At 49.8% G+C, this 27695-nt stretch overlaps 1 protein-coding gene across 2 annotated transcripts in view; it reads left to right on the plus strand.

The window, feature by feature from the left end:
* Window positions 1–5151: 5151 nt before the first annotated feature.
* Window positions 5152–27695, plus strand: part of DAPK2 (death associated protein kinase 2) — a gene marked incomplete at its 3' end in the record, with an annotated part of 119106 nt that continues 96562 nt past the window's right edge. For both annotated transcript variants that reach the window (XM_079913266.1, XM_079913265.1), the window contains exons 1-2: window positions 5152–5261; window positions 11025–11122. In XM_079913266.1, coding sequence (XP_079769392.1) covers window positions 11046–11122 — 77 coding nt within the window. In that variant the 5' untranslated portion in view covers window positions 5152–5261; window positions 11025–11045. The remainder of the gene's footprint in view (window positions 5262–11024; window positions 11123–27695) is intronic.

The raw sequence follows: 27695 nt of genomic DNA on the forward strand, positions 1-27695 counted from the left end.
CTTGGATAAATGGAGGGGAAAGGAAGAAAGTATTTCAGAGACAGAAGGAGGAACAACGTGGCTGGAGAGATAGGGCAAAGGTGACAGACTGTCTTGAGAGAGGGAACCATCTGTTTTTTTTTGTTTTGGCCATACTGCGCAGCATGTGGGATCTTAGTTTCCTGACCAGGATAGAACATGCGCCCCCTGCAGTGGAAGCGCGGAGTCTTAACCACTGGACTGCCAGGGAAGTCCTGGCAACCATCTGTTTTGGGAGGGAAGCTGCCATTTGTGGCAGTGCTTTCTCAAGTATTTTGTCTGGTCCTGAGAGAAAGGTGTAATTATTCCCATTTTACAGATGATGCAACTGAGGCTCAGAAGGGGAAGTGACTTGCCCAGAAAGTGGCTGAACAGGAATATAAATAGGCCTGTCTTATTCCTGAGCCTAGAGAAGGAGATGGTGGAATTCATAGCCCTAAAAGTGGGCATTGTTTGGGGTCCCTGGCCAAGCACCCAGTGCCCGTGTCACCAACCTCTGCCTAAACAGAAGGAGATAGCATGTGCCTGGATCATGATCCCACCACGTGACCCCTGTGCTGGCTCAGGTGGGAGTTGAGGCAGTAAATGGCAGGTGGTTTCATACCTTCAGCCCTTTGTATACACAGCTACTCCCACCTAATGTGCCATCCTTCACTCACCCCACCCCCTACTCTCCTGGTTCTCTTCTTTCACATTTGAGTCAAGGCTCTCCTTACCTTAAGGCACCTCGTGATGCCTGCTGGAGTAGACCTGACACTTGACCAGGCATGAAGTCTATTCTTCCTCCACCAGCACCTAGCCCCAGGGGGTGCCCTTGAATGTTTGCAGAACCAATGGGTGCGCCCTTGTGCCCAGGAAATCCCCATTGTCTAGGGCTTCCAGGGAAAGGCAAGGCCTCCCATGCCCCAGCCCCTTTCAATCTCTCCTCCCCTCCCCTCCCTTATCCTTACGGTGGGGTCAAGGCCTTGCTGAGTCCAGCCAGGCTAGAGGTGGAAGCATCCACCTCTGTTTGCAAGAGCCAGCGGGCCTCCTGAGGGAGGAAGCAGGAAGGGCGGCCAAGTCTGCCCCACACCCTGACCCCGCCTGGCTGGGCGTGGGAGAGTAGAGGGCACAGGGCAGGGTACAGAGGGCTGGGAAGGACTGAGAAACCAGGCCACTGGCCACCACTGAGAGGAGGAGGCTTCCTGCCTGCCTTCTAACCAGGGGGCTAGCCAGCTGGGGAGGAGCCAGCTGTGTCCTCTCCTGGCCTGTCCTGATAGCATAAGAAAGCTGTCAGCGCTGGACCCACTGTCAACTAGCCGGCAGTCCAGTCTTCATTTGACTCGTTCTGGACCTGCTCAGGGCCAGGCTGGGGATGGGTGGGGTGTAAAGATGAATAAGATCCATTTCCTTGTCTAGGGGAGCTCACACCAGACATTCAAGGAACAATAAACATAGCAATACTCATTGAGCACTTATGGGCTGGACACTGATCCAAGTGCACACATATCCGTAACTAATGGAATGGTCACAAGAACCCACGGGGATAATGAGGCACAGAGAGAACAAGACGGTTCCCTGGGGGACTTCCCCGGCAGTCCAGTGGTTAAGACTCCACACTTCCACTGCAGGGGGTGCGGGTTCAATCCCTGGTCAGGGAACTAAGATCCCACATGCCGCGTGGCACTGCCAAAAAACCCAAAAACCAAAACAAAACAAAAACAAGAGAAGGTTGCCCGGGATCACACAGTAGGTTGCTCGTTGGGATCCACAGTAGGCATTCGGCATCGGAGCCCTGCATTTAACCCTCGCACCGTGCATCCTCTATGCCAACCCCAGTGCCGGCTGCCCCAGCCCACACATGCAGCATCTCAGTCCTGGCTCTTGTCTCCTCGTCAGCAGGTTGGTAGGCTCTGTAAACTTGCCAGGCGCCAAAGTGTGCCTTAGGTTATCCCCACTTTCATTGCCCTTTAGTGTCCCCCATGGTTCCATCTTCCCCGTGGGCTTGTCTTCTCATCCTGTGGAAGCTTCCGGTTCCTGTGACTCACCAGTCTCATAGGCTGGGGGAGTGTCTTGCACAAAGCAGGTGCTCAGATGTGTCTGTGGTTTGGTGGGTTGATGGAGGAGGCTTTCGTTTCCCCAGGTCTCTGGGACATGAACAAAGTGGTTCTCAGCCTATGCATTGGAACCACTTGGGGAGTTTTAACCACTACTGAAGCCCAGCTCCCACTCCCAGAGGTTCTGATGTAATCGGTGTGGGGTGCAGTCTGAGCATTAGGATTTTAAAACACTCCCAGTGTGATTCTGATGTGCATTCAGGGCTGAGAACTCCTGGAGTGTAATATGTGGCAGTTATTAATTTTAATTATACATCTCTCCATCCGACATATGATTAAGTGCCAGGGACTTGGGTGCCCTTGGGGGACAATAGAAAACAAGACAGTTATGGTCCCTTACCTTGTGACATTTACATTCTAGTAACTCAATTTAACAGGCTTTACTGGGTTGGGAATGTCAGGCATTGTATGGGCACAAAGATGAACTGGACACTAATTACAACTAAAATAGAGGAAGGGGAATGCCAATTAGGTACAAACCAAGAGTGGTAGGGTTCAGGGGAGAAAGGCATCCGGAGGGCAGCTCGAGGAAATTTCCATGGAAGATATGTCACCTGAGAGGGCCCTTGAGGGATGGTTTGGATTTTGTAGGATGAGATGAGGGGGTGGTGATGGAATGGCTTAAACAAAAGTATGGAGGCAGGAACAGCCAATAATCCAAGCTGGCAAGAAAGCTGGGTGTGCACACACAAGAGGGAAGAGGATGTGCGTACACAGTGGGAAAATGCAGGTCGGAGCCTTAAAATGCCAGGTGAGACGTTTGGAACCACGCAGGGACTGAGGCTGAGGTAATTCTTAGCACTTAATCCCTGGACCTCCTCCTGACTTCATTCTGGAGTAGGTGTCCTCGCTGCCACCACCCTCAGGGTTTTCCCTTCCCTGCCGTCTGCCACCTCAGTCCCATGTTCAGTGCTCAGTAGCCTCAGGTGAGGTTCTGATGAACTCACTCCACCCCAAGCATAAAATGCATTTCCAGATGGTATCTCCCTAGGCACTGCATTTGGCAAGTAGAATGGAAAGAGCACCAAACTGCAAATGGGGAGGGGACCTGGCTCTAATCTTAGCTCTGCCCCTCACCAGATGTGTGACCTTGAGCAAGTCACTTCTCTTCCTTGAGCCTCAGTTTCCTCCTCTGAAAAATAACCTGGCTGGATGGGATGATTGACAGCGACACTTCCAGCTGCGACATTCTCTGACTAGTTTGCCATGTGTCAAATTCAAGAATGTCCTTTTTGCCTTGGGCAAGGGGACATTGCGGCTGCAAATTAGGTACTAAGCATGAGACTCAGGGGGAAGGGATGGAGAGGATACAAGTAGGTGCTCCGCAGCCTCGCCTGAGCCCAGCCTTGGATTCATCATAGCACAGGCACCGGCCATGTGAAGGAAGAAGCCTTCAGATGATTCCAGTCCCCAGCCATTCAAGTCACTCCCACCCACTGAAGTCTCCCCATTTGAAGCCCCAGACATCGTGCAGCAGAGATAAGCCATACGTGCCGTGCACTCTCTGTGTTTCTGACCCTCAAGGCATGAGCCTAACAGAGTTGTTTCATGCCACAGGCTGGAGTGGTTTGTTACACAGCAATAGATAACTGGAAATGGGGGAGGAGGTATGAGGATGGTCTGAGGATGAAGGGCCTCCTTATGCTGGTGAAACCTCACCAGTGGTTGTCCTCCTGTGGCCACTGACTTGGAGAGCCACCTCTGGTCTTGGATATTACTTTCTCAAGGTAGCCTGGTGCTCTTGGGAGAGGTGGCTCAAAGCCTGCACTGTCCTGGAATGTTGTCAAGTTTATGAACAAGGAAGCACCGGGGTCTTTCTAGAGGCTGTCACAGACTCTGAAGTACCAGTCAGCTGGGGAGTGGGAGAGGGCTGGTTGATCTGTACATCTCAGTACCCCAGTGTCGGGAAAGGCTAAAGAGGGGACAGGGGGCTTGCTCACACAGGTAGAGGTCCTCTAGGTGCATCTTACACATTCTGTCTCATTTTAGTCCCACAATAGCTCCATTAGACGCTGTAAGGAGTGTTTACCTACTTTACTGATGAAGAATAAGGTCAGGCGCCATGCCCAAGACTATACCCACACCGGGAACGGCAGAGCAGAGCTTTGAACCAAATGTAGGACTCTGAACCTATCACCCTTTCCTCTTGGACTGTCTTGAGGAGTGCCCTGGATGAATTAGGGATGGAGGCTCTGGGAAGGGGCCTTCATTTATTCTCCCTAAACAACCTCTTGTCTTGAAATAAGACCACTGAACTTGACTTACATTCTGTTTCCATGTCCTTCCACCACCCCCTCCACTCTCATTCCTTTTTCCTCCCGGGATTTTTGGCAGAAGGAAGAGAGGAGCACTCCACTCCCAAGTCTTTCATTAGGGAAGCCTTGATGTGATGATGTGGGGTGATGTGGGGCTTCACCAACGTGCCAGGCAGGGCTGGGGGCACGGAAGCCAGGCTGCTCCCAAGTGGGGGTGGGGATGAGGGGATGGGGTGGGGTGGTGAGGAGGGAAGTGTCCCTCCCCCTCTCGGCCCCCACCCCACTGTGAACCGTGGATGGTGAGGTTTCCAGAAGAATCTGTCCGTCGTCGGAGCACTCTGACTGGGAGGGAGGAAGGGGCATATTCCCTGGTGGGAATTCCTCTTTCATGGTGGAAGCGGGGGACAAGGAGATACCACTTTCTGAGTGATCATGGCAGGCTATATCCAGTGTATCAGCTCATTTAAATTAGTTTCCAGATTAGTCTTGGAGAGGTTAGCCGACCTGTCCAGCCACACATCACGTAAGCAGCAGAGCCCGTGAAGACGCCAGGTCTTGCCACTGGCTCTCGCCCCCTCTCCTGGCAACCTCAGGGGCCAGGAGGTGCACGCTCCGACCTGGTAGGGTGGCTGTCGGCCCTCACCCGGGAGCTGTCCTGAGGGAACTCCCGGTAGGGGGCGCTCCGAGCGCCGTCTCGGGCCTCCGGGTGCGCCTCCAGCCGGCGCCTGGGACGGGACCGGCCGCCCCGCCCTCTCGGCTCATCCGCGGCTCTGCGGGCAGGCGGGCGCCCACCGCGCAGGGAGCGGAGCGGAGCAGAGCAGAGAGCAGCGCGCCCGGCCGCGCTCCCCGTGCCTACCGCGCCTCCACGCCCGGCGCCGCGCAGCCTCCCGCCGTGAGTAGCGCCCGTCTGCGGGCTCGACGGGCGGGACAGGGCGCGCGGCTCGGGGCTGGGGCTAGCGGCGGCAAATTGCTCTGGGGCAAGTCAGCGGCCCGGTCCCTGACGCCGCCCCCCGGGTATGGCCGGCCTTGGCCTTGGGTGCTCTGGCCGGCCCTGGACCTCAGGGACTGCCCGCTGGGCCCCTAGGGCTCGCTCCGAAGTCTGGCACTGTGACCCGAGGAACCGGCTGGGAGCGGCTGGCAGACCTGGCGCCTAGGGAGGACGGGAGACAGACTTCCATCAAGTTAGGACCCCTTGACGCGGGGGAGGGCCCCAGATTTACGGGAGGAGAGGGCCCAGATCTTTTCAGCATCATCTGCTTCGCATACCTCCTTCTCGCCCTCTTGCGAAGAGGTGATGCGAGGAGGGTGCTCCGTACCCAGTCAGCTTTCTCTGTGGCAGAATGAAGCTGTGGTCCCAGTCGGGAGCCTGGGCTGGGGCAGAGTTAGGGTGGGCAGGGGGGCAGCCAGTTGGTCTGCAGCAGGCTGGGGTTTCGACCCCAGCATAGGAGGGTGTTGTCAACGGTTTACGCGACTATGGTTCAGGCATTGTGGATGTCTCATGGCATGTGTGGGTCTGCCTGATCCTCACTGTAACTCTGCAAGGTGGAAATTAGGCTTCTCACTTTGGGAGGGAGAGGAGGCCCAGGGCCGTAAGCGTTGAGGCCAGGCAGGTGGTAGGTTAGGAGTGCACACTGGAAGAGAGGATGCATAGCTGCTGCCTCACTGGCAGGTGGGAAGGTCGCTGGGGGCGAGTGGCCCCCGACACCTTGTACTCAAGAATCCGGTGGGGGGCAGCTGGGGACCTCTGCTGTGGTTTCTGACATTGTATTTCTCAGCTGCCTCTGTGTAAGGTATTCCTGGGAGAGCCCTGGTGACTGAGGGGTGCTGGTACGTTGGCCTCTTCACGATTTCCTCCGGAGTCCTGTTCTTCCCCAAACCACCCATCTCCCAAGATGTGTTTTTAGCACCTGAAGTGGCCCCATTCGGCAGCTTTGGGAGAGGCTTGGGCAGGGGGTGCAGGGGTGTGTGGATTTGAGTGGGTGTGTGCTGGCTTGGGGTGAGCTTCCCACTGGCAGGAAGAAGACCTGAACTGACCCTGACCCTCTCCCTAAGGCCTCCCTGGTTGTTAGATGTGGGGGGTGACCAAGCAGGCTGCCCAGCGGAGCTGGACCTTTACCAGGAAGATAGTTTTCTCATGTCAGCTTAGGCAGGTGGCTGATCTCAGAGCCCCAGCTTCCTCATCAGAGATCAGGGTGGGTCAAAGCCTCCAATGCATGGAGGGCCACTGTAATGCCGGATGCCCCTCCCTTCTGTTGGCAGCCTCCTCCTGAATGTGATGGGGGGGTGTGAGGGGGCAGTCATGGTCCCATTTCACAGACTTGCACTGGGTGAGGATCTCTGAGAGTTCAGCAGGGTGAGCTGGGGCCCATGGGGGAGGGGCTTAGTAGGGTTGAAACTTCCTTATGGGATGATCCTCCAGCCCTGGAGGCCTCCTCCCAGGTTGTCCCTCAGGAGGCCACCGACTTCGTAACCCTCGTGCCACCATTGGAGGGTTGAGGGTACTGTCAACAGAAGCTGGGGGAAGAGCAGCTGGAGTGGGCTAGCTGTGTGACTTTTAGCAAGTCCTTCCCCCCATCTGGATCTCAGTTTCCTCCTCTTGTAAAACAAGTGGGTTTGACCAGACAGCAGTGGTTTTCAAACTCCTCCCACCCATGAGTTCTCACTCGGAACCCCAACATATAGTGTAGATAAAGTGGAACTTCTCTGGCTCCCCTTCCTCATGCTGGTGGCTCCTGAGCAGAGTCTAAAAATCCCCTAGATGTTCTTACAGATCTCTTTCTGTGAGGTTTTGGGAAATCTGTGTTAACCTTTCAGAAGTGTTGCCTAGTATTAGGGTTGGGGGGCAGGAATGTGAATTCTAGAGATTCCATTAAGAGAAATGTAGGCATTAAGATGGGCCTCAACCTTGGAATGTCTGGAGCCGATGGATGGCCTGTGCCCCTGGCCAAAAGTTGTAGCTGTGCCCTCTGCCATGTGGTTTCATCTTTTCAGGGCCGGAAAGATGCCTGTATCTCTGGGTCCTTCTCCGGGTCCTAGCTGGTGACTGTAATTCCACCTCAGGACGTCTCCCCTTTGGTTTCATGTGTCTAAACTGGTAAAATGCGAATTCATCTTGGGGAGGGACGTTATGAAGGGGCTTTGAGTTGTTATCAGCTGCTTCTACCGGATGAGCTTTCTGAGCAGCAGCCTTGAGAAAGACAGCTGGGGCACTAAATTTACATCAGCCAACATTCATGGAGTGCCTGCTGTGTACCAGCTACCGCAAGGGGACAGAAGTGAGAATGTCACAACTCCTGCCCTCGTGAGGCTCCAAGACAACAGGCAGGAGGGAGGGAACTCACATTTGTTGGAACCGTCCAAGGACCGTGAAAAACACTTTACATATGTTATCTCATTTGTCCAGTAGATATCAGACTCGTGTTTTAATTATGTAAAATTTTGATTGCATACAAAATAACTGTACATACCATCAAGAAGCAGCACTGTCAGCACCCAGAAACCTCCCTGTGTCCCCTTCCTGGCACAACCCCTGACCGAGGCGTGACAACTATTACGACTTCTAGCGCCATGGATTTGTTTTACCTAGAGGGAATCACACAGTCTGTCGTCTTCTGTGTCTGGCTTTTCTCATTCAACATTATGTTTGTGAGTCTCGTCCACATTGTTGCAGGGAGCAGTAGTTCACTTTTTCTCATTGTTGTATAATAATTTCATTGTATGGGTATAACTCAATTTATTTATCCATTCTTGTCGATGGCCATTTGGTTGTTTCCAATTTTTAGTGATTACTGACAGTGCTGCTGTGAACGTTCTTACGTGGACCATTTTGGAAAACATCCGCATGTGTTTCTCTTAGGTCCGTAGAAACTGACCAATAGTTTTCCAAAGCAGTCCCAGTGTATACTCTCCCTAGCAGTTTTGAAAGTTCTCCAGATATTCACTAACACTAGGCATTGTCTAGACTTATTTCCTATGTAAGTAATTTGAAGCCCAGAAAAGTTGTCTTGTGCTGTTTGCTAGTAAGTGGCAGAGCCGGGATATGAACCCAGGCCTCTGTGCCTGTGGAACCTGTACTCTCTCCCTCTGGGTTACACATTGACATAGATTATGAAATAAGCCAGAACGTGATAAGCTCTAACCCTAAACATGTGTAAAGAGCACTCTTTGGGAATTTAAAGAGGAAGAGAGTTTTAATCTGTTTTGGCAAGAAAAAGGGTCATGGAGGCTCATAGAGATGGTAGCATTTGAGCCTGGCTTTGTGGGAAGGGAACAGTTTTGCTAGGAGGGCTTTCCAGGTGCCACCCCCCAACCCCCTGAAAAGGGCCCAGCTTGAGCTTGGGTGTGGCAGGGGTGAAAGTTTTGGGGGAATGGGAAAGGCCTACTTTTGCCTGTAATATAGGATTTATGGGGGAGGGGGCTATGCTGAAATGGTGAGTTGAGGCCAAACTGGTGAGCCTGGTTTGAGCTTAGGGGACTCCCCTGGCCCCCAAGTTCTGATCACTCGGGATGTGGAGCACAAGGCAGGGGCTCATTGTTTCTGGGGAGGTGGGGCTTCTTCAAATCCAGCTCAGCTCCCGATAGCGAATGCAACTGGCCTCTTGCCAAATGGAGGACCATAGCTGTTCCTGGGACCGTTCTCAGGGTATCTGCCAACAGAATTTTTTTGGAGTTTTCTGCTTCCATCTAGCTGTGGGAAATTAGTAGCTACTGTCACCTCCACCCCCAGGATCTGACCCAGATGGTTTATTTGGAAGTATTTTTTCAGCAAAAAGATGACGATAGATAGCAGTCCTGCCCCCTCCCTCAGTGCTAGCCTCAGGAGGTTTGCCAGGAATGGGGGTTGGGGGCAAAGGGGGCCAAACTTCTGACTCTGATCAAGCCAAACTTGCCAGGAGAATCCCAGTACCTTTTCCTCAGAAGGGAACAGAATTGGTGCCTCAATGGCTATGGGAAGCAAAAACACAAACAATGGCCTGGAATGAGTCAAATAACAATAATAATCATCGTTCTTATTTGCCCAGCAGTTTATGTCCTTATCACAATGGATCCTCACGTGGATGTGTGAAGTATGTGATATAGACGTGATCACTCCAGTTTACAGAGGAGGGGGATTGAATCCCAGAGAGGGTGCCAACGTGCTATGGGTCACATGGCTAATATACACCCAGATTAGCCTAGAACCGGGGATCCTGGAGCCTGCTTTTCTCAGGATTCCATGCTTGCCAGGCCCTGGATGAGCATGGAGTGAAGACCAAGCAGGGAGGAGGATGTGTGATGCACAGGCAGGAGGTTGGCAGGTGGCCCTGAGAGTAAGGCCTGGGAGCCAGGCCAGCTCTGCCTGGAGGTCTTCAGGGATGTGTGTGACTCGATGGAAGGGAGGGAGGCAGGTGGCATGTTGGTACCAGAGCTCTGGTTTGTAGGGGGCAGAGGTGGAGGAAAGAGGGTGAAATGTATACATCACCTGAGAGTTAGAACAGCTTCAGCCACTTGGCACTGATGAGACGTGCCCTTAGGTAATGGTGCCTCCACACAGCCTGGTGAAAACAGTCTTTTGGGGGTTCATGGGGCCCGGCCGTGGTTGGCCTCTGATTGCCAGGCAGAAGAAAAGCTGCCAGCACTAGCCAAAAGGAGCTCCGAGAGGCCTTTGCTAATGACTCTTGAAAGATGCATCCACAGGTAGCTGGTTTTATCTTTGTGATGTGCAGGCTGTGTCCTGGGCCCTGTCCTCGGGGTGCTGTCCAGGGTGGCATGTGGCTGTCCCAGGAATGGGTGAGCTCCTTAGGGCAGGAGGATCCCAAGGGAGGATGCAGACCGTCTCTTTTGGTGGAGTGGTGGGTGCTCTGCGTGGTTCAGAGTAGTCCTGTGGTTCTCATTAAGGTGCCCTGGGTAGGCAGAGTTAGCTCCATTTTACAGATGAGGAAACAGCCTCCTCCCGCTGACAAGAGATGAGGCCATAGAGCTAGTTGTGGACAAAATTGCACCTAGAACCTCAGGCTCCTAACTCCTGGTGCCCACTGTAATTTGTCACACCACTCCCAGGCATCTTTCCCTTAGGGTGATGAGAGAGAGTTTGAAATCAGTTCAGACTCCAAGTTGGGTGGCACAGCGCCTGTAGGAGCTGAGGTCATGCACATCCCTTACCTTTCTACTGCATTTTGTGGTTTATAAAATTAATTTCCTGATTTGCAGTGGTGTTTACAGTACTAATCCCTTTTACAGATGAGGAAGTTAAGACTCTGCAGTTTAAATGACGTAGGCAACTGTGGGACTTGAACCTGGAACTTCTGACTCAAAAACGAGTTCTGTTTTTCCTGCATCACAGCTGCCTCTTTTCTCAGTAGACCTGAATTTCATGAGAACAAATTGCCGAAGTTGCCCATGGTCCTGTTTCTCTGAACTTGTTCAGAGCAGATCTGAAGAAGTGAGGAGGGCTATTTTTGTCTCCTTAACAAATGTGATTAATATAAATCAAATAAGAATGGTACATCATTGGTCACAGGTGAGGAAAGGCTTGATCAAGGCTGTTCTTGAGGAATGAGGGCTGTGGGTTATCTTTGAATTATGAGCTCCCAGGCAGCCAATTACTTTTGGGCCTAGATTCAGGCTGGTACCAATTGACACGTCTGTCCTAACCTCAGGTTTTTTCATGTTTCAGGGCTGTAGGCTCCAGGCCTCAATGAGGAGCCCAAACATGGAGACGTTCAAGCAGGAGAAGGTGGAGGACTTTTATGACATCGGGGAGGAGCTGGGGAGGTAAGTGGCTGTGAGAGGTGTACTGGTCAGTAGATCTTGTAGGTCATGGGCTTGTCACAGGACTCGTGGGAAGCTTTAAAAACAGTCCTGAGGTTTATTCATCTTCATGGGTGCCTCTGCAAGGAATCATCTCTCTGGAAATGGAGACTTGCCAGCAGAAAGGACTAGAATTGCTGAGTTCTGTGTTTTCAGTATAACCTGGCTGACAGTTAACGGCAAATCTAAATGATTCTTGTTGTACCTGTTACTTTGCTCCCAAAATCCTCCCCAGGCTCTGGACTGAGATATGACCTGTTGGTTTTCTTCTCCGAATCCCACTTGGGATTCTCCGTGGCTCCCAGGTGTTTTTTTTTTTTAACGTTTATTTATTTATTTAGCTGTGCTGGGTCTTAGTTGCGGCACGTGGGCTCTTAGTTGCAGCATGTGGGATCTAGTTCCCTGACCAGGGATTGAACCCGGGCCCCCTGCATTGGGAGCATGAACTCTTAACTACTGGACCACCAAGGAAGTCCCTCCACAGCTCTCAGGATTTTGTTCTGTAAGCTCAGAGCCTGAATGGGAGGGGAAATCATCCTCCTGAAAATGGCTTTAGATTGAGTGACAAGCCACATGAGCCTAGTTGTGAAGGTTCTTCAGATCTGAGTTATTGGGTGCATTTTCAGGTTTGCTAAACCCACAACACAGACAGGGGTAAACTCAGATCTGAAAGTAGTTACTGTCTGGAGAGAAATGATTTTCTGAAGCTCTCTTCTTGCCTCTCATTTGTAACAACTGCTAGTATTCGGGTGGTATTTTAATGACTACAGAACACCAATCTTGGAGTTTGAGTCTCACAACAATTCATGAAATGGGAATTATTTTTACTCTTATTTTTCTTGAGGAAACTGTGGTCCAATGAGCTTAAGCAAGTTGCTCAGCCAGCAAGTGACATGGCCAACGTCTGGCCCGTCCAGTCTGTGCCTGCACACCTGTCATGCTCTCTCTAGTGCACATGGTTCTTGCACACTCACACATACTTGCAGTACACCCGGCCCAACCCCTCCACACACCCAGCAGAGTAAAAATCTGGGGGTTCAGGACCTTCACTGTATCCATGATGCACAACGGGAGCCTTTCCCTTTAAAGAGCTCCTGTGTCAGGACTAATTCTCTTACTTTCTTTTCTTCTCTTTTGTTTATTTTTTGCAAATATATGTATATGTTTATTTCCTTTTATTTTAAGCACACTGGATTTATAGGTTAGTGTTTTAATACAGTTTTAAATATTACATCTTAATGTATCATACAGGTTTGCTCATGTCATTAAATATTTTAAATGCAATTTTATATTCCCTTGTATATGCATGCCCCAATTATTCAGCCATTTCCCCTACTGTTAAAAATATGCAGTTTCCATTTATTTTTTTTAAATTTTCATTGCTAAAGCTATAGTGAACATCCCTTAACAGACATTTCTGATCCTGTTTTTGACTGTTTCCTTAAGATAGATAGCTAGAAGTTGGGTCACTGGGTACTTTTATTTAAAAAAAAAAAACTAGAAAGAACTTCAAAGCCAGAGGAGCCTTACTCAGAGAAGAATGGAAAGTGCAGTTATGGGAATTCCCTGGTGATCCAGTGGTTAGGATTCGGTGCTTTCACTGCCGGGCCGGGTTCAATCCCTGGTCAGGGAACTAAGAACTAAGATCCTGCAAGCCGCGTGGTGAGGCCAGAAAGAAGAAAGTGCGGTTTCTTCAAGTTTAGGGAGTGCTTGTCCTGCTTGGCTGGATGGGTCAAGAAGCAAGTGTCTGCAGAGTCCCAGAGTGTCCCAGAGGGGGAGATTCCTCAGCCTTCTGTCTGGGCCATTGCCACTGGCAATCCGGGGCCTGTGAAGGGCTGGGAAGAGGCTGGAGGGTGGTCAGCTGGACTCTGCCTCTGAGTGAGAAGCGAGGGCCTCTTCGCCTCGGGCGCTTCTCCTGAACTTGGTGATGCCGGGGGCAAAGTGGCACCCTTAGCCACAGACCCTGGCAGGCCCTACCAGTGGCTTTTGATTCGATGGCCCCATGTTGGCCATGTCCTGTGTGTAAGGGTCTGTGCTAAGTGCCCTGGGTACAGAGATGAGCATGACACGGGGAGTCTTTGCCCTCCTGGAGCTCCAGCCTGGCTGTAGGGGCAGCTGTGCACATAACAAGGGCAGCGTTGGATGGGATTATGTCGGGTGGGCTGTGAGCTGAGAAGTTAGGAATTGGGGGGGCGGGGCTTGGGCTCTGAAGAAGGAAGTAGACGTTTCCCGTGGAATTCATCTGTTATTCCTTCTTAGTCCTGTCTCTCCCCCATTCCATACCTCAGAGCTATTAGAACTGGAAGAGACCTCATGCTCTGGGGTCCTCCATCTACAACAGGGTGTGAAGGCCCCAGGTACCTCACAGCCTGGGGAGCCTTGGAGGAACCTCCCCTCCGCCCCCCGGTACCTGCAACTTTTGTAAGGTTCTAAGGTGCTGGCTGGACATAGGGTGAGTAAGAGGCAGCAAAGGTCTGAGGCCTTTGGAATGGCTTGTCGTCCTAGGATTTGTGGTCTAGAGCAGGGGTCCCCAACCCCTGGTACCGGTCCACAGCCTGTTAGGAACCGGGCCGCACAGCAGGAGGTGAGTGGCAGGCAAGTGGGCAAAGCTTCGTCTGCGGCTCCCCATCGCTCTCATTACCGCCTGAGCCATCCCCCCTCCCCGTCCGTGGAAAAATCGTCTTCCACGAAAACGGTCCCTGGTGCCAAAAAGGTTGGGGACCGCTGGTCTAGAGGTCCGATGAGCTGGAAGGCCTTTAGAGGTCTTTCTTCCAAGACCCTCATCGGACAGTTGAGGAAACTGAGCCTCAGAGAGGGGAAGAGTCTTGCCGGGGGCCATAAACAGGCTGGAACTAGAGCTGCCTTCAGATGACTGCTGGACTTCAGAAGCGGCAGTGCTATCTGTCTCTCCTCCTCTCTTTTCTTCATGTAACACACTGTTGCGGGTGTACCTTGTGCCAGGCGTTGTCCAAGGCAGCGACGAACAAAATCGACGTTCCTGTCCTCTTGCAGCTTGTGTTCCATTGGGAACAAGTGATTGAGGGATCACAAAAGGACAAGTCACTATAGAGCGTGTGATGGGCTATGAAAGGAGAGAGAGGGATGCTCTGAGAGAGAATAGGGGATGTAGTTTGCCCTGGGTGGCTGGGGAGGCTGCTCTGAGGAAGTGGCTGAGGGTAAATACGCAGGCAGGGGAAGCAGCGTGGATGCAGGCCCCGAGGTGGGGAGAGCCTGGGACCTGAGCTGCTGTCAGGAGGCCAGTGTGGCCGTGGAACGCGAGCTGGGGGCAAGCAGTGCTAGATGAGGTCGGATATATAGCAGGAGGCCAGACCCAGCCTGCGAGCTCTCTGCCAACACAGACTGGTGGAGAGATTTGGCCTTTGGGGACACACAGTTTGAGGTCTGGGTCCCTTTCCTAGCTGTGCAACCTTAGGACAACTTACTTGACCTCTCTGAGCCTGAGTATTTTTTACCTGTAAGATAGGAATAATAACAGTAGCTACCTCGTGGTTGTGGGGATTAAATGGGATGCTGAGTCTGCGGTGTCCCTCACAGAGCTGGGCACAGGAGGTGTTCAGTGAACAAGAGCTTCTGGCCTTTGAAGTAAGTTTGGGTGTCAAGGCCCCGTCTCCCACTTCTAGAGCCTCCCAGCAGGACAGTGTGGGTCTCTGCAGGAGGAACAGCAGGAGGGGTTGTTCTTACGTTTGGGAGGAGCTTTATGTAAACCTGCTTCCTCGGCTGTCCGTGAGCACCCTCTCCTAGACTCAGGGCTGTCTCATTGACTTTAGCTCCTCCTTAAGTCCTTACTATGCAAAAATGAAAATGAGTGAGAGTCACTTTTCCTTTTTTTACCTGTAATGACAGATGGAGCTCACACAAACATCATGCTGAACGAAGGAAACCAGATTCAAAAGAGCCCATATGGAATAATTCCATCTGTGTCAAATTCAAGACAGGCAAAATGAATCCCTGGTGCTAGAAATCAGAACAGTGGTTATTCTTGAGGGACTAGTGACTGAAAGGGGGCATGAGGGGGATTTCTGGGGGACAGGTATTGTTCTATTTCTTGATCTGGGTACCTGTTTCACTGATGTGTTAATTTCCTGAAAGTATGTTAAGCCATACTTGTATATGTACATTTTCTTGCAGGTATATTGTATCTGAACTAAAACTATACATTAACAAACAGGGAATCTTTAAGTCCACTCCCTGCCCTGGTCTGGTCCCCAAAGGGCATGTTTCTGATGCCTTTGGAGGCCTTGTATGTCCTTATCCTACAAATAAGAGAACATCTGTGAGAAAAGCTGCAGAATCCAGCTTTGGATGTGGACATCATGCCCTGGCCTGAGAGTCTGGGGCACGGCTGGGGCCCACCTGGCCCTGCGCATCTCACCTGATTTTCTGGCTCACATTTCGGCCCCAGCCTGCTGGGGATGCTGGAGGTTGTCAGCTGTTTCTGGGAACAGTTGGAGAAATGCTGGCCTGCAGCTTCTGGCCTCTCTCAGCCTGGGTAGCCACTGTAGGGCAGAGCAAGGCTCATAAAGAGAAACCCATCTAACCCCTCTTTTATAGATGAAGCTAAGACCAGAGAGGGGAAGTGACTTGTCCAAGGTCACACGGTGAACAGGTGATAGATCAGGGTGGGCACTGGTGGTCTGACTCCTAGTCTAGGGCTCTGGCTACCACACCATAAGGACCCACAAAGCACAAACTTATTTTTCTCTTTAATTTTACTGCTTTTGGGGAGTGGGGGAGAATATATAGTAGGGTAGTCTTTTTTTCTTTGACCTTGAGGGTAGGGTAGGAGGGTCAGAGTCAGAAAGGTAAGCATTTGGGAAGGATTGATGTTCCCCGGGGAAGGGTGCTGGTGGATAGGCCCAATGATGACTACTGTGTGTCTAAGGGTACAAGGTAATTTAATGTAAGCAGCATATAATGATCAGTGGTTTCTTTTTTCCTATACCTACATTACTTCACTTAGATTTTTAAATTATTAGATGGACATAAAATCATAAAATATTACTGTTGAACTGGATCTCAACAAGAATTTAGTCCAGATCTCCATTTTATAGACAAGAAAAGTGAGGCCCAGAGAAGGGAGGTGATTTGTCCAAAGTCACAGAGCCAGCAATCCAGGAGCTGAAACTTAAAGAAGCTTTTCAACTACACTGTGCTGGTTTAAACAGAGGAACACCTCTCTATATGTAAATTCAACTTTTATCCACAGCCCTCATCTCTCTCAGGGAGCCTATCTCACCATTCATGACCCCACACATCCCATCATAACCTCCCCAGCTCCCCTGGAGAAGATAGCGGCCAGAAGCCCTGCTACGTATAGGAGGCTCACACGTGCAAGGCACACTGCTAGGCACTTAACCTGCAGAATCCCCTTTTATGGGGATAGGAGCCTTGGGCCGTGGAAGGAGCCACTGCTCTCAAGCCTCACCCTTCCTAAACAGGCTGAGGAATTCCTTGGGACAGCTGCCTGCCAGACCTGAGTCTCCCAATGGGGTCCTCTGCGGTTAAGATCACCCACCGCACCTGCAGCTTAGCCAGAGCAACTTGTTTTGGGAGAGAAACAAAAAACCTCCAGGAAACGTATAGAGCTCAGGTGTACCCAGGCTGGGCTCTATAGCCCAGTCTAGCCACAAAGCTCTATAGAAAACAATAATAGTAGGTGTTTGGATTTACCTGTCTCTGTCCTTGGGAAAAAGCGTTTCCAAGATGAACTCGGAGGCGAAGGGGGTTTTATTATTTCTTTTTAAATTAAAAAAAATTTTTTTATTGTAGAAGTCATGCATGGCATATGTCATAAACTTATGAACAGTTAGAGTAGAACTCCCTCTGTCCTCCCTCTAAGTCTCACATCCACAGGTAGACTTTGATGATAATTGTCTTCTGTTGCCCTTCAGAACTTAGTCTAAGTAAAGCAAGTGTGAATGTAGACCCAGATGGGATCATACGACCAGAACAATCTACAACTTGCTTTTCTCACTTAATGAAATACATTGAATATCTTTTTACAGTATATAGATCTATGAGACTTACTTTGGAGGAAAGTTTTTTTTTTTTAAATAAAACATTTAAGAAGACAGTTTAAGCCAACAAAAGATTAGCAGCCTTAACCTAGCAACTGTTTTTATTTCTGAGTCTTACCTTCTAATCTATCTATGGCTATTTCTCATGTCCACACAGCCTCTCCTCTTTTGTGTCTGTTTGAGGCCTGCATGTGCTCAGAGTTAACATTCCCTCAAGCGCTAAGCTCCTGGGGGCAGGTTGCCTAGACCAAGGGGAGCAGGAGAAATTCTCAGGCCCTGGGATGACTAGTGATGAGATTAGGCCTATCTCACATTTGTTTGTGCTGGCCTGTCAACTCTTTGAAGGCAGGTCCGCAACTGCTCTCCTATTTTGAGCATCACGGCAGCACTGGGACAGAGGCCAGAGGTCCCCAAATCTTCTGTGATTTCTCTTTGCTCTCGCTCTTCTCTCACTTTTGGAAAAATTAAACTTTTCCCTCAAGGTCAGGATCAAATGCCATCTCTCCTAGCAAAGCCTGCCATGACCCACTCCCTCTACACCTACCCCCTCTACCACACCCCCTCTATGGACTGTATTACCTCTTACTCTGGACCCACACCTCTATTAAGTGCTAATGTCATCATACCTCATGTTACACAGAAGGTTCACCTGGTCATCTTCCCTGCTGGACCCAGCGTCCTCCATGCTGGGCTCCTGCATACTTTATCTTTTATCCTTTCATTTTCTGCCCCTATCCACCTCCCCACCACACCCTCCACCCTGCCACAACCCCAATAGCGTCCAGCCCAGGCCTTTTACGCTTGATAAGCGCTCAACTCCCACAGACACCACAGTTAACTGCAGAGCTGTTTGGAACCTGCCTTGGTTCCAAAAACTCAGCCAAGCCCCCAGCTCCCATAGGCCTTGGAATGAACGAACGTCCAGGATTCCCCAAACACAAAGTGAGAAACAAAACACACTCCATTTCCTGGACACACATTGTTTTTTTCTTCTTACTCTTTTTTTCTTTTGGCTGCCGCGCGCAGCATGCAGGGTCTTAGTTCCCCGACCAGGGATCGAACCCAGGCTCCCTGCAGTGGAAGTGCGAAGTCTTAACCACGGGACTGCCAGGGAAGTCCCCATTACTCTTTTTTTTTTTTTTTTTAATTGAAGTATAGTTGATTTACAATGTTGTGTTAGTTTCAGGTATACAGGAAAGTGATTTTAGCTATATATATATATTCTTTTTCGGATTCTTTTCCATTATAGGTTATTATAAGATATTGAATATAGTTCCCTGTGCTATACAGTAGGTCCTTGTTGTTTATTTTATATATAGTAGTGGACACACATTATTGTATTTAATCCTGGTAGCACCTTGTGAAGCAGCTGCTATTCCCATTTTACACATGAAGAAATTCAGTCTCCAAAATGTTAGGTAACTGGCTCAAGAAATACAGACCACCTACCTTATCAAGGAGAAGGCAAGTGGGAAATTCCACTTCGTGCAACACAGCAAATCTCAGAGAAAGTCAGAAATAAAAGCCAGAAACTTCTCTAGTCAGAGCCCTGTTTGCCTCCCTGGGCTGGGATTCTCATGCTTGTCTGATCACACACATGCTTATATTTCCTGCTGCCGGAAAGTGAAAGTGACCGACCTAAGTTAAGAATCTTCTGCCCTCATGTCAGTATCTGTGCCGAGTACTTCCCATCTTCTGGAACAGTATGAGCTGGATCACATTCCCACTTCACAGTTGTGAAAACTGAGGCTCAGAGAAGTTTTACAGTGGCGGCTGGTCACTCATGCCAAAAAAGCTCTGACTGCTAACACCGAGCTTGTCTGTGCCAGGCCCAGGAAGCCCTCAGCTTGGTGTTAGTGGCAAGGAGGTCTTTTGGGCCACAGCTGCGCCCCAGACAAGCCAGTGGTTTCCAAAACGTGAGTGAGCGTGTGTGGATGTGTAAGTGCACGTCTGTACTCATTGTCACAGTCCAGAGACTCTTCCCAGGCACCCACTGGGTGCTGGGCACCGTGATGGATAGAGGAGACTTAGGGCTCAGGCCTTACCCTAGAAGAGGTTAGGGCTCAGTTGTGGCACAGGGGTACTCTCCTCCAAAGCTAATGAAATGAGACGTTGGAACAGGCCACAAGCTAATAGGGGGACCCCCAAACATGTGCCAGTTGTTCAGCGGAGGAAGCTGTCACCCTGTGTGGGGCAGCTCCTCACGGTGTAATCCTGGAGATGGCACGTAACCACCTCAAGGTCAGGGCTCTGCCGAAGACTGAGAAGCAGCAGGCCCGGGCTTGGGCAAGAGGGCGCGTGGAGAGGGTTGAAGGGAGGGAGCTGCCAGGAGGACAGGCGACTGCAGGGGCCCTGGATGACAGAGGCCCTGGAGGAAGGAGGGAGGCGCCTTTATCACCCATTGTCAGGCGAACAAAGCACAAAGTCACTCAAACAAAGTGGCTGCATTGCACATGCTTCAGTCAGAAGCTGGCACATGGTGCAAACTGCTTGCCCCGAGGTAGCGGTCTCATTGAGCTCAGTTTGCATTATGAAAATTGTAAGAGCGAGAGGGAGGTCCTATGTGAGGATAATTGAAACCGTTATATACCTGTATCTACGGGACACACTTTCCTTTCTACTTATATATCGCCAGCCTGTACATTTTGCATTGTGTTGTTTTTTGACTCAACATTGTTTTATGTTTGCCTTTCCATGTACCCAGAGTCCGTATAACCGAAAAATATTTTTGTTTCAAAATAATTTCAAATTTAATAGCAACATTTTCAGACTAACAGAACTCCTGTATATCCTTCATATACAGGAACTCCTGTATATCCTATTCTAGGAATAGGTGGACTTGATCCTCCCAAATAGACAGACCAGGTTTTAACATTTTGTCGCCTCCTCCCTTGCTGTCTCCCTCCTTCCCCACTTTCTCCTTCTCCTCCTGCCTTTCTTCCCTCTTTTTCTTTCCTTCAGTTTCTTCTTTCCTTTCCTTCTTTCTGTCTATCTACCTATCTACCTACCTACTTACCTATTATTGTTTCCGAGCCGTTTGGGAGTTGGTTGCGGACACTATGCCTCTTTATCCTCAATGCTTCATTATGCATCTCCTAAGGACACGGGCGTTCTCTTTCATAACCACAGTACAACTTTCAAATTCAGGACATTTCACTCTGATACAATATTTTTATCTAAGCTATCATTCTTGTTCCAATTTTGTCAATTTTCCCATTAGTGTTCTTTAAAAAAAATTTTTTTAAATTTTATACAATTTTAAAAAGTTAAACTCCATTTACAGTTATTACAAAATATTGGATATGTTCCCCGTGTTGTATAATACATCGTTGTAGCCTATCTTACACCCAACTGTTTGTACCTCCCACTCCCCAGCTAGTGTTTTTTATTTATATATTTATTTAAAATATTTTATTTATTTATTTGGTCGTGCCAGGTCTTAGTTGCAGCAGGCGGGCTCCTTAATTGCAGCATGCGAACTCTTAGTTTTGGCATGCATGTAGGATCTAGTTCCCCGACCAGGGATTGAACCTGGGCCCCCTGTATTGGAAGCTTGGAGTCTTAACCACTGTACCACCAGGGAAGTCCCCCAACTAGCAGTTTTTCTCCCTGCTAAACAGGATCCAGTGAAGATCATATACTGCATCTCCTTGTCGTATATCTTTAGTCTCCTTTAACCTGAAACAGTTCCTCAGCCTTTCTTTGACTTTCATGACAAGATATTTTTGAAGAATACTGGCCTTTTAAAACAAATAGATACAGTCCGTATGTTTTCATTAACTTCATAATAATCTGCTATATAAACATCCCCAATTTACTAAACTTTCCCTATTGTTTCTCACTACTAAAAATAAGTGTTTCTGTGAACATATTTGTTAATTTCCTCTCTGCATTATTTCTGCCAGTGTATTCTCAGAGGTGGAATACAAGGTCAGAGGTTATGGCTGATTTGTGTAATGATTGAAACTAGAAATACTGAACCAGTTTACCAGGTCACCAGCATGTGCTTATTTCCTTATGGCTTTGCCAATACCCTTTCATTATTTTTGTGTAGTTTAAGAGTTTTGTAAAGACACCTTAATATTTTCACTGTGGAGAAATTTAAAGTGGTTGAAGTCTTCTGTGCTTCTCCCTTAATTCCAAATCTTGTTCTCTGTGCTACTTTACCTTTTTTCATGGTGTTTCTATTGCATTTTCATAGATATTTTGAAGTTCTGATAGCAACACAAGGCAGGTAAGGCAAGTATAATCATTCCCATTTTATAAGTGATGAAAATGAGGCCCCATCAGGACTGGAGGCAGAGGTCTTCCTGTAGACGGATGGTGTTGCCTTCCTCCCCCAAGAGGTAGAGGGGGGACCCCAGAACTCTGGCAAAGGGTTCCACTTCTTTGTCTCTACTTTTAGAAGCTGGCTGGAATGTTGTGGGGTTTTTTTGGCCACGTGGCTTGTGGGATTTTAGTTCCCGGACCAGGGATTGAAACTGGGCCCTCAGCAGTGACAGCCCAGAGTCCTAACCACTGGACCACCAGGGAATTCCCTGGAATGGTTCTATAAGAAGGTTTTCTGTGAGGTGCTATTGGGAGAGGGGGTGCTTGGGGAGAAGTGTGTTTTGAGGGCGAAGGCGAGAGCTTGGTTTCCCTGTATTCTCCCTTGCTGGGGAGACCAAGGTGAGGGGTAAGAGCTGCGGCCAGTGGTGGGAGTTAGGGCCTTAGGTACCCATCACCTCAGCTGCAGTAAAGCACCAGGGCTCTGGCAGTGCAGGTGGGAGGCCATATGAAGCCCTCCAGAGCCTCCCACAGAGGAGATGCTGCAGCCTTCAGAGTCTCTCTTCTGGAGATTGCTCTAGCCCCCAGAGCAGCCTTCAACAGGCTTTAAAGCCCAAGAACTTTAACCTGCAAGGGCTCCGACATTGTCTAGTCCAGGGGATGGGAAACTATAGCCCTACAGTCAATACCACCTACTTTCAATGGCCCTGGAGCTAAGAATTTTTTTTTTTTACAAAGTGTGTGTGTGTGTTTTTTTTTTAACTTTATTGGAGTATATTTGCTTTACAATGTTGTGTTAGTTTCTGCTGTATAACAAAGTTAATCAGCTATACATATACATATATCCCCATATCCCCTCCCTCTTGAGCGTCCCTCCCACCCTCCTTTTCCCACCCCTCTAGGTGGTCACAGACACCGAAAGAATGGGTTTTATAGATGACCAGTTGCAATAGATTTGATGGTTGGAACACTAACTTTGGACCCCAATTAAGCAAACTGTTATCCGCCCCTGCAATTCCATTCTTCTCATGGCAGACCTGTATTACCAAAAACAAACAAAACAGAATAAGACAAATGCAATTCTTATTATATTTTGAGTTTCGTCAGTTAAAATTTTGTGGAAATTTAGTTTTCTCCTTTGTTATGTGAGTACCTACTCTGCGCTTCCAGTGCAGGAGGTGCAGATTCGATCCCGGGTTGGGGAATTGGGATCCCACATGGTGCAGGGCCAAAAATACTACTACTACTACTACTACTAATAACAATAAATAATAATATCCTGGATTTTACTTTATGGCTCTCAATGCCTAAAGTATTTACCATCTGACTCTTTGTGGAAAAAACGTGTCCACTCCTGATCTACTCCCAGTATCGTTTACTAGTTAAGCAGCAAAACTTTAAAAAAGTGACTTATTCTGGGGTGGGGGACAGGATAGAAACATCAAAGTGAGGTGCAGTTATGTAAAAGGAGGAAGAAGAGGTGAGCAGCCGTCCACCTGCACCCCTTCCCTGCCCTCCGTCTCACACAGCCCTCCGAGGAACCTCCGAGAAGCCCAGTTTCAAAACCACTGTCCATGTCAGTCTGTCCTGTCCTGCAGGGAGTGCTGGGGTGGAAGACGGGAAGGGAGGTCTGGGTATTAGGGATTGTGCATCCTCTCTAAACCTGGCCCTGCACTGGTCATGGGCTGTTACCTAGTTTAACCCTCTTGCAGCCCTACGGGGTGGCCGGCGTTTCTCCCACTTTGCAGATAAGGAAGCTGAAGCTTGGAGAACTTAACTAACTTGCCGAGGGAAGTGTCACAGCTGGGATTTAAACCCATGACTTCTGACTCCCGGTCCAGTGCTCTTTGGGGGGTGGGGTGGGTACCAAGCTGCCCAAGATTTTTCTTTCTGCCTGTGACCCTGGGCTCCCCTCCAGAGAACAGGGGAGGAGGTGGATACAGTTGTTTAGTGGTTTATTGGGGAATCTGCTGAGAGCCCAGTTGTCCTTGTTTAATCCATTTCCACGGCTGACACTGCTCCCCTGCCCACGCCCACCCCCTGGCTGCCTGCATCTAAGCCTGAGACCTCAGTGCCCTAATCTTGAATCCTGAGCTGCTGGTCCTTGGTGGCCTGGCCACACGGCCTGGAGGGTGATGAATTATCCTTCCCTCCTGGGGGTGAGGTTTATTTGGCACCCTGGGCCCAGGGCCCACCAGCTAAAGAGGAGAACTGGGCTGCTCAGGGGCTGCAGTACGGTCCTGGGAGGCAAACGCTCCTACTGGTGTCATGGAGGAGACAGGGAGACGGGGCGGAGGGGGAAAGGCAGCTGAGGGCCCCAGCAGGAGGACGGGCTCGGGGCAGCAGGCTGATGAGCCCTAGCCTGGTGGTGACTACTCCGGGTGCTGCAGCCACCGGGCCCAGGTGTGATCCCGGCTCTGCTACTGTGAGCCGCTGGACCTGGGGCAGCTTCACGCTCATAGGCTCCGTTTCTTTGTGCTAAGATGGTCCCATTTCTCACAGGGTTGTTTTCCAGCCTTCTGGGGTCCCCTCCTTTAGTGTCCAAATAAGAATAATGAGCATTCCATTCCAGGACAACAGGAAGTCCTGTTCCTGACTGAGCATTTCTGGGTCTCCCCAGGGAGGGCTCACATCCTCCTTGTTGCCTTAGGTCCTTGGACTCAGGACCTCTTTCTCCTTCGAGACAAGGCAGCGCTCCCTCTGTGACCCTGTCTCAGGCACGGACTCAGGCCCGTTTCTGAGTGCCTCCCTTGCCACTGAGGCTGCTTGCAGGATAAACTGAGTTTCGGGTAGTGAGAGGAATTTCTGCAGAGAAGGAAACAACTTCAAGTGGGGTAATAGATACCTCCGCTCCCCTGACTCCTGCCATCTGCCATGATGCTGAGGCCTTCCAGGACCCCTCCCCAGGCCCGAGATCTGCTACCATCCTTATACTTACCTCCCCAAAGAGACCCCTATTCTTTCACATATAGATGTTACAGCCTCTCCCTGAAAGGACCCTGGGCCTCTCTTTTCCAGAACCAAAGATCCTTTAAAGTTTTTCCCATGCAAAAAGCCGTCTCTGACCATCCCCCCCACCCCACCTCCACCCCATTTCGGAGTCTTTTGCCTTCCTTATTACCAGTAACAGTTCTGAGCAGCTTTCAAAGTGATTCTTTTCCCATTCCTAGCACAGATGTAAGGGGCATAGCCTGGCATGTGGGAAGTACCCAGCAAACGGTTGAAGATATGGACAAGGTGATGCTAAAAGCCCAGCGGTCAGTTGTTTTGAAGAGCTCATAGGGAGGAGCTGGGTTGGGCTGCTTCTCCTCTGTTACCTCATTTGATCATGAGCATTGGAGTAGGTGGGCAGGGAGGAAGTCACCGTCCCCATTTTACAGATATGGAAACAGAGGCACAAAGACCCAGCCCTACCCTTGAGAGCAGGATGGCCAGGTGGAGTGGAGATAAGGCTGGTGTCCACAGGGGTTTGTAAACACAGGTCCAAGTAGCAATCTTGAAAAGATTTCTTAGAGAAAGAGATTGTATAAGACACCTTTGGACCCAGCTAAATCAGCAGTGTTTCCAGAGTTTGGAATTGTGAAATTCTTTCTGATGTTTCAGCTGAGCCCTGATGTAAGAGCCTTCCTGGGGTCCACACATGCCTCTGAGATTTCAGCTTTCTGCTGGTCAGGAAGCACTGCCACGCCCTGGCTAAGCCGGTTTGGCTCCACCAACTGCCACCCCAATTCCCCTGGTTCCCAGTGTTGTTACCATCCAGGAAGTTCTGCGTCTGGACCATCTCCGGGGCAGCTGATCCACCCCTCTCCAATACACAGTCAAGAATTTGTCTCTCAGGCTCAGGTATTAAACCTAGGTACGAATCCCAGTTTTACTACTCACTGCCTGTGTTACCTTGGGTAAGTTACTTCACGTCTCTGAGCCTTGGTTTTCTCATCTGTGGAATTGAGAACATACCACCTACTTTATCAGGCCAGGATTTGAACCTCCATCTCTCCTGACTCTAGAGGATTGAATGAGATTATGAGCGAAACCTGTAGCACAGCGATTGTCGTCTTGGGTAGTATATATGAATCAGAGGAGGTTTAAAACGAACACACATGTATACATGCCAGGGATTCAGATTTAGAAGGTCTGGGGTGGCGCTCTGGCATCCATATCTTTTAAAGTGTCCCAATTTGTGTAGACTGTACACCTGGATCCAAGATCACTTCTTCAAAATGGTACTCGAGACACAAAGTAAGCTCCCAGAGCTGTTGGTTTACTCCTTGCTTCCCTGATTGAGCAAGTCTGTTATCCTCTATCGCGGTGGGCCATGTTAATTTTACCTCTGTGTTCGGTCACAGAGACCCCTGCTGGGATTCCCACCCACCCCCAACTTGTGCATGGTGTCTGCCATACCTGATATTCCTTTCTTGCTAAAACTACCCTCTTTCCTCTTCCGCCCTGAGCCCCTCACAGCCCCCTGCCCCATAGAGTGGAGCTGGGCTGGCTCTTGTGCAGGGGTGGCCCCCTGACTGGAGCAGGGATGTTCACTTGACCCAAGAGTGACCCATTCATTGGCTATTTGGTGTCCTATGAGATGGCTGGGCTGAAAAAGCTCTGCCCACTAGGACCAGTGATATATTAGCCAAAAGCCAATTAGATGGCCTCTCTGTGAGACTTGATGCACAGTGAGGAGGGCATGGGGCTGCCACAGAAGATGCAGTCATTCCACGAGCTAATTCCTTTGTGGCTTCTAGGTTCACTTTCTCTTCCTGTGTGTATCCTTCCAGTGACCGCCTTTTCCTCAAAGAGCCTAGGTTGCATGCCTTCCCTGTGTTATCTGTGTCTCACCCGTGCCCGGAGCCCTGCTCCAGTTCTACCATGCCCAAGTTCTGCTTCCTTACAGAGGCCTGTCCTGACTACTGCAGGCATGTTGACTGCAGGCAGGGTTGGGTACACCTGTTCTACGTACCTGCAGCATGTTGTGGATTCCCTAGTCGTCATTATTTGCCTTTGAGTCTGTTCCCGCCGTCTCTGGCATCGCCCCTTAACAAAAAGCTACCCTAAAGCAGCTTGCAGTCCAGTGAGCTTTCCAATCATAGGATCTGGAGGTCATTCTCTTTTATCTCTCAGTGCCTTACCCAGTGACAGGCACATAGTAGGTACACAATAAATGTTCGAATGAGTTCTGGTTTCAGTTGGCTCCCGGGGTCTCTATTCTGGCTTTGCACTGTGACCTTAAGGAAGTTTCTCTTCCTCTCCGGTTCTCAGTTCCATTTCCCCCCTCAGCTCTAAAATGTCATGAGGCTATGAAATACCCTTCAAACATCTGTTGGGTAGGAGATGCTTTGATGGGCATAGGGAGGGGTGGAGAGGGGAGTGAGCGCAGAGATGTAGTTTATACCTTCTAGGAGCTTAAAGAGAGGTTGCAGGGACACATAAACAAACAAACAAATAACCTCAGCAGCAATTCAAGAGCTGTCAGAACATAGTGCAGCCAAAAGAACGTTCCAGACCATCTATGTGATACTAGTTCAGAACATGGCTACCTCCATGGACTGGCACAGTCAGAACAGGTTTTGGGAGGTGAGAGCTAAGTGAGGCACTGAAGGATGGGTGGGATTTGAATAGGCCGAGCAGTGAGTGTGGGCATTCTAGGAATAGGTGGACCTGAGCCTCCCAAATAGGCAGGAAAACGCAAGGTGTGTGTGAGAGAGTGGGTCCCCCGGAAACTGGATGACGTGTTCTGATAGGGAAGCAGTGCATGAGCCTGGAGTAGCAAGGAGGGGATGGACAAAAGTCTAAGCTGCCATTAAAGGTTTACTAGTGTTGGTATTGATCACAGTGAGGGGAGGTGGGAAGAATGAGGGGAAGTTAGGACTATGGTTGATTTAATTGTCTTTTACTTATACTCTCTGTATTTTCTTAAAAAAACTTTAAACATGTATTTCTTATGTCATATAGGACAAATTGCTTTTTAAGTATTTCATGCTCAGGAGTTTGGACTTCATACTGGTTTTAAGCTGGAAGAAAGGTTAATGGGACTGAATGGGGGAAAGGGTCATGGGGGACTTCCCTGTTGGCGCAGTGGTTAAGAATCCACCTGCCGATGCAGGGGACACGGGTTCGATCCCTGGTCCGGGAAGATCCCACATGCCGTGGAGCAACTAAGCCCGTGCGCCACAACTACTGAAGCCCGCATGCGTAGAGCCCGTGCTCCGCAACAAGAGAAGCCACTGCAATGAGAA

Source organism: Stenella coeruleoalba (genome assembly GCF_951394435.1).
Source record: "Stenella coeruleoalba genome assembly, chromosome: 2".
NCBI lineage: Eukaryota > Metazoa > Chordata > Mammalia > Artiodactyla > Delphinidae > Stenella > Stenella coeruleoalba.